At 38.7% G+C, this 14740-nt stretch overlaps 2 protein-coding genes across 2 annotated transcripts; both read right to left on the bottom strand.

The window, feature by feature from the left end:
* Positions 1–707: 707 nt before the first annotated feature.
* On the bottom strand, positions 708–8338 carry rbsn (rabenosyn, RAB effector). The gene is made up of 12 exons (XM_014016007.1): positions 8195–8338; positions 7262–7531; positions 6348–6482; positions 6121–6221; positions 5964–6009; positions 5717–5878; positions 5361–5623; positions 5175–5245; positions 4991–5077; positions 4800–4902; positions 2865–2969; positions 708–2775 (listed from the first exon to the last, which is right to left on the bottom strand). The coding sequence occupies exons 2-12, from the start codon at positions 7419–7421 to the stop codon at positions 1687–1689; spliced, it is 2322 nt and encodes a 773-aa protein (XP_013871461.1). The 5' UTR covers positions 7422–7531; positions 8195–8338; the 3' UTR covers positions 708–1686.
* A 1419-nt stretch (positions 8339–9757) lies between these two features.
* trh (thyrotropin-releasing hormone) lies at positions 9758–11870 on the bottom strand. The gene is made up of 3 exons (XM_014015995.1): positions 11702–11870; positions 11199–11410; positions 9758–10800 (listed from the first exon to the last, which is right to left on the bottom strand). Exons 2-3 carry the CDS (start codon positions 11389–11391, stop codon positions 10193–10195), a joined length of 801 nt encoding a protein of 266 aa, XP_013871449.1. The 5' UTR covers positions 11392–11410; positions 11702–11870; the 3' UTR covers positions 9758–10192.
* Between the last annotated feature and the right edge of the window lie 2870 nt (positions 11871–14740).

The raw sequence follows: 14740 nt of genomic DNA, 5'->3' as shown, positions 1-14740 counted from the left end.
AAGCAAGAGGACTCTTTTTTCCTCCATAGCTTACCTGTCTAATATCAATCTGTCAGGAGATAGTGACAGAGTGAACAAATATGTTAAAAATATATTTTTAGAAAAGTTACATACTGCACCTTTAATCTCAGAGGAAAAATCACAACAAAACCAGTTTGACATTTGATCAGTAATGTCATCTAAACCTTTGACAAAATGTAATAAACATACTTGGTATTTAAATTCTGCTGTACAGGATTAAAATAAGGGGTTTTAGATTTAAACAGCTGTTATTGAGCAAATACTTGTTTCAGCTACTGTTTTTTCTTGGCAATAATAGGAAAAAAAAGTAGCCAAAATTTATTAGCATGACTAGAATTTTATTTCATGTTAATCTATTAAGCTGTTTAAATATTGCAGATTTTTTTTAATTCTAACCATTTACAGTGAGACACTTCCTTTAAACATGATGCTGCCTAAATGGATACAATTGAAGGATTTCTCTTGAAATAAATGAGTTCTGATTTTTGTTCATGGCCTCAACAGAACAACATTGCTTGGTTTAGTGCTTCGCAAACATTTATATTTAAATGCACCAACACAGCAAATACCTACAGAGCAGGTTTGAAACTTTGTAGCCATGCTAATGTTTTCTTCACAGCTTCTGTTGCAAAGCCAAAACATGCATTCTGACCAATGAAAACACTACAAATAGACCCAAAGGACCCTCATTGGACTCATTAATACAACATTCTCCTGTTTTCTACTCTTTTGACTTCAATTACACACCTGTACAAACGAGTTTTCACTCAGTGCTTTAAATTTGTGCAGAGGACAAACTCCAGTCATGTGCAACCCCCTACACTAGAGAAGTGGTTTAAAAAAGACGAAAAAGTGAATCCAGGCTACAGACCACTAATATATACTTATCCAAAGTATTAAAGGGATTGTTGTATTTTTTTAATTGGGGTTAAATATTCAAAAGCAATCAATGTCTTACCTGCAGAAGACAAAAGTCAAGCTAGTTCAATAGACAATTTTGTAGTTAAAAATTGGTACAAATGCACGAAGCAGGCCAAGCGCGCACGTTTATTAGGAACACGCTGGAGGCAGCTGTGGTAACGCCACTGGAATGAAACAAATTCAACCGGTAAATCTGCACTGCTCTACAGGCCCTATATATTTGCCCTGAACTGATTGGTGTCAACTTTCATTTAGGAGCATAAATGAGATTTTTCAGAAATATCTAAGCTATAAATCTGCTTTTTGAGCTTGTTGAATTTGCACATTTCCAGTGGTGTTTTCATAGCAACTTCAGTGTTTTACCAGTTGACCTGTGCTGAAAGAGTTAGGTTCTGTATGCGCACAAAAATTATTTAATGTATATAAAGTGTTACAGTGAAGAAATACAAAATAGTGTTTGAACTATATGATGTTTTGTAATGTTTCAAATATTGTAGATGGAATGAAAACAAATCTGTCACGCATCACATGAATTATTTTGGTTTTGCCATCACAAACAGTGTTCTGACCAACTATTGCAGGTAAGACACTATCAGCTTACAAATATGCCAAAAACTTAACTCCTCCATGGACCTGGGGTGCAGCAGACCTCAGCCAAACGAACCTTAGTAGGGTTGTTAGTTGTGTAAAGTGATCTAGCCTTGTAGGACTTAGTAAGTAGCAGGTGATCAGGGCTAAAATGTGTCAGTGCTTCTTCTTTTGTTCCTGTAGAGTGTGCTGTAGCTCTCTTAGATTCTCAGACAAGAGCTCAACCTCGTCGAGACGCCCGCTGAGCTTCGCATCGAAGATGTAAGCCCGAATGTTGTCGATCTGCTGCAGCAGCAGCTCCTCCTCTATCATGTCCACATCAGGCAGAACCTCGTCATCGTCCTCCATGTCAAAGGGGTTGGTCGAGACCTCTGGAGAATTCCCAGAGGCCTCCATGAAGGGGTTCCCTGCACTGCTGTCGTCCTCCTCGAAGGGGTTCCCAGCTGCCACAGTGTCAGCCTGTTGATCATTTTCTCCATCTGCTTCTTCTTCGTCAAAGGGGTTGTACTCTTTCTTCCCATTAGCTACATCCTTGTGCTCCTTCTTGATGTCTTCAAAGAAGGGATTGGATGGATCTTCCTCAATGGGAGTGGCGTCCTCGTCGTCGAACGGGTTAAAGGAGTTGTTGCTCTGGCCTTCACTGCTAGGTGGGGTTATGTGTCCTCCCAAGCTTCTTAATCTAGGGGGAGACTCCTCCTGGGATGTGAGAGTGGGGTGCAACCTTAAAGCTGATGGACTCCCGTCAGCCTTACGAATCAGGACCTCTGCTGCTGTGTTCTCCAGCTGGTATCCCCCTGTCGGGCTCATATCCAGAGACGGCTCGCAGGTGAATGACAGCTGGGTGGAGCCCCAGTGCTCGCTCTGCTCCCTCTCCTGGGCCTCCAGACGCTGAAGCTCCTCCTGCTGTAAGCTGTCCTCCTCAGCCTGCTGCTTGGAGAGGGCAATGGCGAGGCTGGTCTGCTGCTGGTCGTACTCTTCCTGCAGCTGTCGTAAGTTCTCCTCCAACATAGCCACCTCGTCTGTTCTTTGCGCCTCGCGAGCCTGACGAAGGAAGGACTGAATGTTTTCAATCTGCTGCAGGAGGGGGTCCTCCAGCTCGCGGCGTATGTGAGCAGAGTCTGCAGAGGGCAGCCAACCTCCAGCTTTGGTCATACGTGGTTCTCTGGGAGCCTGGGGCAGCTCTCCGTTGGCTGGTGGACGACTCTTCTCAGTCTCTTGCCTCCTCTTCAAATACTCCTGGGATGCCTTTAGTGAAGGAGACATTTGAAGCACAAACATTTAGCAACTTGTTCGTCCAGGGAACAGAAAGAAAATGTGTGGTTATACATTCTCACCAGTCTCTCTTGTTGGAGTCTTCTCTCTTGCTCCTGTTTTCTCTTTTCTTTCAACGCTTCGTATTTCTCTTTAGTGGGTAAAAACATCAAACCCAACAGCTTCTCCTGAACCAGTGAGGACAAGAAGGATTGATTTAGTTATCTAAAAGGAGTAAGCATTCTTTCTCCATCAAATACAAATAAAATCCTCACAAAGAAGACTTACAAATACAGCTTAGCATTATGGCCACTCTCAAACTTGAAGCAGATATTATTTTACCTCCCAAACTTTAACCAGTCAGGCCAAAGATAAAGAAATACTGCAGGCGTCTAAAACCAGGATGCAGGCAAAAAAATCTTCTGCATCACAGGGATTGTTAATGGTGGATTTTAACACCAGGTAAACAACTCATCTTAAATCAGTGATTCCCACACGTTTTAGCCTCTGACTCCTAAAATAATGCTAAAAACTCGTGACCCCGAACATCTTTGGTTGAACTACACTAAGTCGATAAAGTAAATAAAACGCAGAAACACTACAACTTAAATAGCTTAAACCTGTGTCATATTACTTTTCATTAATGACCATTGTTTTAACCTTTTATAACACAGTAAACATACGCCACTAATATTATTCTTTGTTTGCTTGGTGGTTAGGGACCCACAGTGGGGTCACAACCCCAGCTTTGCAAACCACTGCCTTAAACCAAGAAAAATATATATGTATCCTTTAATAATTGTTGTGATCCCCAATTGTTTTTTCTTTTGTCTTTAAATAAAAACTATCCATGTAGCCTCCAATTTACACTGCGTCCGCTTCGTGTACGCGGATCCACAAAAATTAGATTCGATCCTATTTTTGCCAGACGGCGGAGCAGGTGCTGAGTCAATCTGCAGAGATCACAACGTATGGGACAAATCTTGTGCCAGCAGGAAATGAATGTGAATTGCGCAGATTGAATCTGAATGTGCATAATTTGTAATTGAATACATTGGTCTGAAAATATATTTCACTAAATTGAAACTTAATGATTTGAAACTGAATTTAAAGTTTTGAATTTGAATTAATTTGCTTTGAAACTGTATTTTGGTTATTAAAAATTCAGTTTGACTACTTTCAGTTTCAGTTCCAAAATTCGAATTTCTGTGTCACACATCCTGGTCCTCGAGAAATCCAGCCAGAGTAATCAAACACAGATCCACAGATTTACGTTTCACTTTGGTGAAGCTTCCCTTCTGTTTGTAACAGAGTTGATGTAATCCACCGTAAAAGTGAGAAAAAGCAGACAGTTATTTTACGACAATGATTAATTTTACCTATATGTTGAAAACACATTTACATCACATCAAGCATCACATATTGATCAGATGCTGCTGGCTGATCCATGATGTGATGTAAATGTAACATTTTCTACATATAAGCACAACATCCGTATTTTCTAAATAATTCACCAAAGGCAGACCACATTTAGTCAACATCCTAGCTATATTAACAAATATATGGGTATACATACATGCTATCAAAATGTATCACTCTGTTTTGAAAGCAAATTGCGATTTGCAAAAAAAAAAAAAACAACTAAACATGAAGCGTGCAGCAAATACACAAAACATGTGGATTTTATTTTGAAATATGGATAAAAAACACACAACAGCAATGCAGTCTTAACTGTTTTTTGCAGTCCGTTTTCCACAGACTTAATTAATCTGGTCTGACGTCCACATTTATCACTTTATTGCACAATCTTGCACCTCCTGTTTCTCAGAGCACCTCTGTGCTTCACACTGGAGCAGAGCCGCACACAGTGTGAATTGGAATGGAAACAAATGACGGCTAACTGTGCAGCGCAGTGGAACCAAAAGCCATATAAATTGGAAGTAATACTAAATATTGTAGGGATAAGTTTTTTTTTTTTTTTTTTTTTTAAATGAAATGCGGTCTTAACTTGGCCTCACCTGGACAAATAGTGTTGCTGTGTGGCGGATCATCCTCTGTAGCTGAAGCGCTTTTGGATGTGGAGGTGGGTCATTTTTAACTCCAAGTGTTAAAATCTTTTTACTAAGATTAAAAAAAAAAAACCTCAGCTGAATGACAGAATACTACGTGTTTTGTTTAATGTTAAATATTAGCCATAACTAGCACGTACCTTAGAGCATCAATTAGTTCGTAGTATTTCTGGACTTCCAGTCTCAATCCAGCTGCTGTGTCGAGATTATAAGTGGTTTCTCCGGCACTTTAAAATAAAGCAGTGAAGCATTATCTCTTAGATTAGGAATAAAAGCACAGTGAGATCATAAATGGTTACCTAAATACTTGTTAATGTTGCTTACTTGAGAGACTCAGCCATTCGAATATACTCTGGAGCCTTTTCTTCCACTTTCTCCATGCACATCCTCAGCCTCTGACAGGAAACCCCAACAGGAAAACAGGGAATGACAGGAAGGACACAACTTTGTAAACAAACAGACAGACAGCAGCTGACCTGCTATTGTGATAGAAGCGATTGGTAAACAAACCTCATAAAGTTTCACAATGTCAGGAACATGGTCTTTCTCTTCTAACTTCTGCTGTCTCTTCAGCAGCGTGTCCATACAGTGACGACAGCAGCGGATCTTCTCATCATCTTTTTCTTCCAAAATGGAGGCCACGCTGCTCAAGCTGCTAATGCTGCCTCTCCTCGAGCCCATCCCACTGCTACCACCTCCTGCAGGCTGAGAGTGGGATTGACCAGGACTTCCAGGAACACACAGGGCCTCTCGGGTACCACTGATGAGCTTCTCTGTTAAAAACAAAAATTCACAAAGCTGACACACAATCCGTCTACTGAGTTTTCACAAATCTATTGTTTTTCCATGGTCCTGTTGATACTTACGGGCCAAAGGAAGTGGAACAAACTCCATGCACCTCCTACACATGATCGATCCACAGAGACGACAGTGGTGCCGCCTGTTTCGGATGTTGAACTTGTTCCCGCAATCAGGGCAGAACGGGACGTCGGAGTCATTCACCCAGGACACTACAGATTTCTCGATGGCTACAGACGCGGATGTAAATTCATTCTGCTTTAATAATTCTTCATGTAGATTTACACAAACAACTCATAACAGAAAAATACAAACCTCTGATCTTAGCAGAATCTGAGTTGGTTCTGTCAAACGCTGTCAACTGAAACATCAATTTTCATGGTAAATAGCTGCCACTGTTAAATGTGTTTAAAGTTTGTCTTCAGAAACAAGAGGAACATTATAGTTTGAATATAGTGCTTTGTAAACGCACCTTTTCCAGTCTGATGATCAGCTTGTTGACCTCGATGACATAATGATCAATCCGGGCTGCTCTGTGTTTCTTAAAGGAGTCCAGGTGACTTTTTGTTGCTCCTATGGAAATAAAAAAAGACATGTTCAATGTAAAAACAACCTTTTTATTGTCTTATACATTTTAACTATAATCACACATGTTCATGTTTTATTTGAAAAAAATAAATAAAAAGAGTCTCGTCTTACCCAGTTCCTGAGGTTCCCACATATATGGGTCCACTCCTCCGTAATAGAAGGACTCATAACTGCCAGCATCCTGTCTGTCATCTCCATCTCTTTTCAACAGTTTATCTTTTGCTTTCTTTGCTTTTTGAACCAAACCTTAAAAAAGAACATGAAAAATGATTGAAGGAAATCACTGAAACATTTTGTCAAACACATCCAAGAACCTGTAAATGCATGCAATCTATTTAATAGTCAACTTACGTTTCTAAAAACCTGTTTTTGTTCCAACTCAGCAGTAACATCAAAGCTTGGACTACACTCAAACACTTCACAATTAATTAGACAAACTAATAAAAAGGTTTTATATTTAACAAAACTGACCCTTAAATGCACAGCACCTAAATAAAACAGAGTGTGCGCAATTGAGTTAGTTTAGCAAAGCCAAGAGGAAATAAAAACAGAATATTTTTTTTATTTCAATTGTGATGAGAAATTCTGACCACAGAAACAAACAAGCATAAAACAGTTTCTGAGTTTGAGGGCAAGTTCAGAACTGAACACCATCAAACACACATCAGTACTGAGGTTTGATTATTGACCTTAGCTTGGAGCAACATTTAAACCCTACAGCATCAAGGTGAAATTACTGGTGAATTAAAATCACAGAATTTCTTCTTTCAAACCTATTTCTAAACAAGAACTGTTTATGATCTTTGTGTTCAGAGCACTGAATTGTGTATATTGATGCTGAAGTTCAAGACGGGATGATCCTATTTTTTAAAGTGCTTTTGCAGCTTTTTAAAGTTATTTTGCTAATTGCACAGATCATTTTAAAACAATTATTATAAGACAGATCTATAAAAATATACATGGATTTTTTTTGCATTATAAAATACTTCAGAGATTTTTTTCTGATGCTGTGGAGCCTGACTTACTTTTAATCTGCCCTCTGATCTGACGATCATCTGAGTGCTCCTCCTCGTAGTGTCCTTGGAGTTGGAAGAACGACTGGAGGTCCTTCAGGCACAGCGGGCACAGAAAACCCTCCTTCACTTCACCTGCACCCTCAAAGGTGGGAGGGTAACCAGAGGCCATGTTGACAGCAGGAGGTTCTGTTGTTTAGGAGGAGGTGCAAGATGGCATGATCCTGATCGGACCAACATGCCTCAGGGTCTGTAAAGAACCCCTCACTTCCTCCATAACAGCTGGAAAACCAAATAACAAAAATGAGAAAGTCTAGAGTGAAGAGCGGGACAAATCAGACTGCCAACTATTGATGTCTAAACTAAAAGTTGCAACTAAAAAAACTCATACAAAAGTCACAACACAGATGGGTTCTGGCTGCACAATTCCCAGCACCGGTAGTCAGAGAGATGGGTGATTTGAGTGTTGGTGCATCGTGTTAAAAAGCGGATCAGGCTCAAATATATTATAACTTTATCTAACCTATTTATTTCTCACGATCTTTTAAGTATTTCACAATCTTTAAGTATTAAAGTTAAAGACAAACACCCACTTTGCTGCAATTACATAATAAATAATTTCCAAAGATGAAAAAGATTAAGATGTTGCATTTATATCTCGTGCATACACACGGTTCATTGAGATCAGGTGTCACATTAACCAGCTATAGTTATTGTAACAGTTTGTTTTTGTGCTTATGGGTAATACAACGTATGCTGCCTTATTACAATCTAATTTATCTAAAAATGTAATTTGTTTGTTTTTGTTAATGTTGTGTCTAACTTTGCCCATGGTTTTACGTTACGCGCTAGCGGGAAAATGCTAACCTTTAGCTTCTGCTGTTTCTCTGAACGCCCGATTCAAACACGATAATATTTTACAACCACACATAAATATATACTTACCCACTTCTTAACACTGATCATTTATATGCTTCAAATGTGTCTGACAACAACGGTGCTATTTACAGTTTGGCTTTTTCTTTTTGACAGCTCGACAACAGAAGCAGCAGATCAACCATTACAACCGCACCTGGTCATGTGATCAGCTTTTCGTCCTACGGGAAGAGAGAAGGGACAAACGGCAGGAAGCAAACGCGACCATAAAAATAAAAATCATAAAAACAGCATAAAAATCTGCGATCTTATACATGCTTATTATCTAAATTACAAATATTAGAAGATAGTACTTTTAAATTAGGGTAAATAGTGTTTGTTAGATGACCGAATATTTTGGCTAAACAGTTTTTGCCAAATCATAAAGTGCTATCAGTCATTTGTGCAAAATTCTTTGACACTAATACAAAACTGTTTATCAAAGGATGCTTAGTGGTCACTTCCTTTTCTTAATCATTACTTCAAAATATGTGATTCTCTGTAGTATTTATACAGTATATCCCTGGCTCCCAATTTTAGTAAATGACATCAATGGTAAAAGACAAGTCCAGATTTTGAGTTATTTTTAAACTGAACATAGTAGCTCTATTTCACCAAATTAGTAATGTGAACCCATGCTTTGGGTAAAAATAAAAATAAAAATAAAAATTAACCCAGTGTGCTGGATCAAACAGATGACCCTGCTTAGTTAAAAATGAACCATACTGGCAGTGCCTAAATTTGACCCATGGATTCATTCATTCATTCATTCATTCATTCATTCATTCATTCATTCATTCATTCATTCATTCATTCATTCATTAACTTAGCAGTTGTTGATGTGCTACTGACATCTCAGTCCTCAAAGACTAGGAGTTATGTTCTTTTCAAATCAATAAAAATAAAACTCATAAAAACAAACGAGAAAAAGTGGATTGATGCTGCTATTATGTATATATATTTTTTCATCATGTTTCTACAATTTATTTATTTATTTATTGAAGGTAGAAAATCAGTCTTTGATTCAATTACTCATATCCAGACCAACAACCTGTGATGAGGGCTTGCCTGTGTGCATCTTAAATACCTTTTAGTAAATAAGAACCTAATTGAATTCCATGTAATTTTAAAGCTTCTGTAATTTTAAAGTGTCTGTTAAGGACACGAACAAACAGAAAAACCCTGAAATCACAATTTTGCCACTTTTTGTTTAATATGCGTCTGAAAATTTTCTGTTTTATATAACCTCCATAATTTAGCTGTGTGTTCACAAACCTCCAAACTCAAGTCTCAGAGTCATTATTTCTCCTTCTACAATTGCTTTATGATTAATTTGCTCAATGATCCGGTCTGGCAGCTGAGCAGGAGGATCTGATGGAATGAGACAAGTTAAGCAACCCAGAAGATTTTTGTGGATCAACACCTGTTTGCTTTTTGACAGCATTGATCAAAAATACTGATTACTCTTTCGGACATGCTAATTAAACCAGCAGATAAATAAAACATAAATAAAACACTGTATTTACTGCAGCCCACTGGATTTGTAATATGTATTTATATAATCTATGAGGGAAAAATCAATGACACACTTCATTTGCTGTAGACTTCTTTATATTTGATGTAAGCAGTAGAAAATAAAAACACAAATCAACCAATATAAGATTTTTTTTTTTTGCTTCAAGCGTGACCAGCACCTCCTCTCCATCACAAGTGAGTTGCCTCACAGAGGCAACGTCGCTGAAGCCAATATTGTAATAATCCTACGATTTGGTGTAAACACAAATATTCTAATGAACATAATAAGTCGTAAAATAGTCAAAGAAAGAAAGACATATGAATAAACATGTGATACCGACTCTTGGTAAACCGTATGTACAGCAAAGTTCCCGGTTTGGAGAAACAATTACGCACAAGCGCTCCAAAGGAAATATCAGATAAATATAGGCTACTATAACTCAGATAAAATTCTCTTATTTTATTCATTCATATACATTTTTCTTCTTCGGTAAATTAGAGCAGACTTTTTGTTCACTCTCCTTCTAAATCTTCCTCAGGCGCAAACCTTTTCCCCGGGTGCTGCCTCTTCTCCTCGGCGTGACTCTTGATGTTGTCCAGAAAGTCGAGCAGCAGGCTGGTCTTACTGCAGCTGTCAGGGTCCAAAACATCACACGGGCTGCCGGTGCTTAATTCCGGGCTGCCGTTATCCCATAATCGTTTCCCGGGGTGCTGGCGCTTCTCCAACTCAGCGAAGTCTTCATCTGCGTCCGCGTTCCAGTCACTGTCCCCGTCCTCGAGGTAACGCTTACCTGGATGCTGGCGCTTGCTGTGCATCACCAGGTACCGCTTGCCTGGGTGCTGCCGTTTGGACAGTTCACTGAGCAGACTGAGGGGGCTGTCAGAAAGCTGTCCTCCCGCCGCGGCGCGCTTTCCCGGGTGCTGTCTTTTCTGGAGCCCCGCGACGAAGGCGCGCACCTCGTCTTCGCGCTTGCCCGGGTGCTGCCTCCTCTGCACCTCCAGGAACTGCTCGTCCTCCTCTTCCTCCTCCTCTCTCCTGCCTGGATGCTGCCGCTTCTCGCTGAACCTCTTGCCGGGATGCTGTCGTTTTGTCACCCATTCAGGCTGAGAGAAAAGCCCTTCTGAAAACAACAGTTAGAGACTTCTTTAGTGTTCCACTGCTGAGCACGTATCTGCTGCAGTAAGGGTTTTCAGCGCTCTTCCGCTGCGTGCGTAAAGTGCGCATGAAGGACACTTTGTGCCATTATATTAAATACGTTGTTTAAAAAGCTCTACTGTTCAGTGTGTCTCCATAAAATGTAATTTACAACATGTTTTTGAAGTATTCATAGTTATCCTACTGGAAACCATCCATTAATGAAGCTCAACACCGGCAAGTTACCACCCTAACAAAATTATTACAGCAGGACATACGTTTAAAAATTCCCATAACAGTTTAAGACACCATCAAGTGGTAAATGCTAAAAGTATTTCCATTTTCCCTTAAAAAAATGCATCAAAAACCACGGGTTTTACGCACCGCTTGGACCGTTTCCATCCTGCAGCTTTTTGAGAATGGATCGCAACAGGAGGCTTTCTGCTCTCTGTAGGATGATGTCGTCTATGGTGGTCCCTCGGTCCGCCTCATCCTCAGCAGAGATGCCCTGTCCGTGCGACACCGTCAGGTAGCAGAGCGCGAGAGAAGCCACGATGAGCAGGCATGCCGACTTCATGGTAAAACACTTTGTTCGTCTGATGGAGAAACAGGGAACCCAAAGCGCAGGAATGAAAGAGATTTAAAGGGTTTAAAGAAGGATGTTTTATAAACTATTGTTGGTAGAATTGTTTTTTTCCGGATCAATAATCAAATGAAAAACTGGTGACGAATAAGTTATCTTGCATAATCTTCAAAATGAATGAATGTGCCATGAAAACGACAAAAGCAACATTTTGAAACTTATTAAAGCTGCACCAGGCTTACCAAAATAAATGCAAACGGTGCGCAATAAATCCGACGCGTCCTCTGAACTGCGCCAGACTCACCTGAGGAGTTTCCAGTTTCTCCCGGTTCTCCAGCCCCTGGCACCGCCGGCAGTGGTGACTGATGGTTGCCTTTCAGCTCCTCCCGCAGCGCTTGGTGACCCTTAAAGGCCAAGTCTGTAGGTATGAGCTGACAACTTCTCGGCTCTGCTTTTTATACACTTCCCAGTCACTGTCGTCATCCCGAACCCTGGAGTCATATTTCAGGATCCCTCGTCCACCCCATTGATGTCACCAAGTCGTGCGCAACTGGGTCTGGTGATAACTCGCCCTACAAGGCCTGCTTCCTTATTTGTCCACTGACAAACAAACAGAGATAATCACTTCATCATTTTTAACAATCTTTTCTTTTTTTTTTAGTACAGTACGGTTGTTTCGTTTTGTTTTTATTTATTTTAGATGCAATCTAAAGTTTGATTGATGTGTCAGTTTTCAAACGTGTCTCCAGGTTTCCAGTATTTTTTTTTTATAGCTGTTTACCTCAAAGGGAAAAAGTCTAAAAGACTGCAGCGATGTGATGAAGACTACACCTATTTTTCATCAATACCCTAAAGTCACAAGAAACAGGAGGGAGAGCTGGATCCATCTGGCTCTTCAGCACACAGCCAGCACTTTCTGGTCACGATGCTTCTCTGCTCAGTGTAGGCAGGGGCTGCACATTTAGCTTCACACAACTTCTTCAAGTTATTATTCTTTCAGTTTTAACTAAAAGCTGTTTTTAGTGCATAATGTTCAGACACAGAGCAGGTGGACCACTGTGGAATGGCCACAAAAACATTAAGCATAAAAGCAAACATTGTTTTTGAGCAATTAGGACCCCCAAATCCCATTTAAAAAATGCATAAAGACAAAATCATTTTAATTTATAAAATGTTTCAACTCATTTAGTTCAAATTAGCATCAAAACATCATGTCCGTTGTCAAAGTTAAAATGTCATGTTGTCAGTTTGTTTGACTTAAAGAAATGTCTCAAAATGTTGAATCAGAGACAATAAAAGACACGAGAAGTGTTGAGTGATGCCAGAAAGTATGGAAGCCCATTTCCGCCACACTGATAAAAAAATAAAACTTGTATCTCATAATTATGAGATAGTATCTCATAATTATGAGATAGCTAAGTCATAATTATGAGATACTATCTCATAATTATGAGATATCTCATAATTATGAGATAGCTAAGTCATAATATGAGATACTATCTCATAATTATGAGATATCTCATAATTATGAGATAGCTAAGTCATAATATGAGATACTATCTCATAATTATGACTTATCTATCTCATAATTATGAGATATCTCATAATTATTAGATAGTATCTCACAATTATGAGATGTCTCATAATTATGAGACACTATCTCATAATAATGAGACAGCTAAGTCATAATTATGAGATACGAGTTTTATTTTTTTATCAGGGTGGCGGAAATGGGCTTCCATAAGAAGGAGCTTAGGTTTGAAAAAAAAAAAAAAAACTTACTGACTGACAAAAGTCAGTAAAATGATTTGATTTGAAAAGTTCATTTTAGTTATAGTTCTTAAAGGAGTGGCTCAACCTTCATTTAAGATGTTTACATCACTTCATTGAGAACTCTCAGACATAATGAACAATGTTGAACATTTCAATATTTTGAGAACTGATCAAACAAACTAGTCCTAATTTAAAATCCCTGCTTGTCAGTGAACAGAATTAATTGCAAAGGCAAATTAAACAGAGTCACTCACAAACCCTGTCACGACTTTCACTTCATGCAGGGCACAATAAAGACAAAGTGACCTGAAGGGTAAACAGGTTCTGTGCTTTTTAAAATTCAAACGTTCAAAAACAAACATATGCCATGAAGGACCCCCCCCCCCACCACCACCACCACACACACACACACATACAGCTGAACAATTTAAACCAGTTTAAGTTTAATGAACAACACAGACACATTTTGCACAGAATGAAACTCGTGGGATCTTGGTGAGAGTCCAAAAGTCAAACTGGTCTTCCTGCTGTTCAGACTGGTTACCTGATGCAAATATTTTATGCTGAATGAAACAAAATACACACTAAAAATGAAAAAATATAGCATAACAACCCCATTTACACAAAAAGTCAGAATTAAAAATATAATTATTTTGAAACTTGAAACCATAAAAAATTCTGAAACATTAAAAATATTTTTTCTTTGAATATATGTCTGACTCATTTATTTTATTTTATTTTATTTTATTTTATTTTATTTTATTTTATTTTTACAGCAAACATCAGTTTTATTGAGTACTGAAGATGAGAGCTGATGTTTTCTGCAGATAATTTTTCCCCATGGTTTTCTCGTTATCACGATATAATATGATGTAGCCATATCGTTATCATAAAATTGATATATTATCACAAAATAAGGATGAGCACATTCTAGTGCATCATTCGGGAACCATGGAGACGGCCTGGTCCCAGTCGGGCCAACCGTCTCCTTAAATGCCGAGCACTGATATGAAAGTCATCTGAACAAGACGAACAAACTGCACTTTCAGTCTGTGTTGTGATAGTAAACTTCATCGGTGAGAGGACCAGGCCGTCTCCATGGTTACTGGATGATGCACAAGAGTAAAACCATAACTCATTATCTCAAGAAAACCACAGGAAAAAATATTTATGGAAAACGTCAACTCTCGGCTTCCGTAAATTGAAAGCTTGTGTAAAAAAAACATTTTTAAAATCTTTGAACCATTGTTGTTTTTCCATGAGAAATATTACAATAATTTTGTAAATAAAGTGTTTCAGGCTGCGCTGGAAGTGCTACATCTTGCTGCTGCTGCTGCTAAAAATGCACTGAATCTTGTAACGCAAAACTGAAAAAGACTGGAACCATTTAAACAACATTTTCATGAACCATTATAAAGTTTTGAGATTGGAGATGTTTTAAGAAGACAGAGTTCACTTTGCTCACTTTTCCACTCAGAACATTTTGATGTTCTGGTAAATCATGTGGTCAAATGTATACAGCATATACCAATATTGTTTATGTATAGCCTAAAACAATGCTATATATATA

This window comes from Austrofundulus limnaeus, unplaced genomic scaffold, assembly GCF_001266775.1.
Source record: "Austrofundulus limnaeus strain Quisiro unplaced genomic scaffold, Austrofundulus_limnaeus-1.0 Scaffold3, whole genome shotgun sequence".
Classification (NCBI taxonomy): Eukaryota; Metazoa; Chordata; class Actinopteri; order Cyprinodontiformes; family Rivulidae; genus Austrofundulus; species Austrofundulus limnaeus.
The sequence above is the reverse complement of the archived record's forward strand: the minus strand, read 5'-3'. Positions and strand labels throughout refer to the sequence as shown.

What these genes read in the sequence shown, in the direction of transcription:
- rbsn (XM_014016007.1), bottom strand. Translation starts at nt 7,421, where the DNA reads ATGGCCTCTGGTTACCCTCCCACCTTTGAGGGTGCAGGTGAAGTGAAG. An exon ending in CGAATGGCTGAGTCTCTCAA is followed by an intron (nt 5,078 to 5,174) that starts GTAAGCAACATT and finishes TTTATTTTAAAG; the next exon opens with TGCCGGAGAAACCACTTATA. An exon ending in GAACTAATTGATGCTCTAAG is followed by an intron (nt 4,903 to 4,990) that starts GTACGTGCTAGT and finishes TTTTAATCTTAG; the next exon opens with TAAAAAGATTTTAACACTTG.
- trh (XM_014015995.1), bottom strand. Translation starts at nt 11,391, where the DNA reads ATGAAGTCGGCATGCCTGCTCATCGTGGCTTCTCTCGCGCTCTGCTAC. An exon ending in GGATGGAAACGGTCCAAGCG is followed by an intron (nt 10,801 to 11,198) that starts GTGCGTAAAACC and finishes TGTTGTTTTCAG; the next exon opens with AAGGGCTTTTCTCTCAGCCT.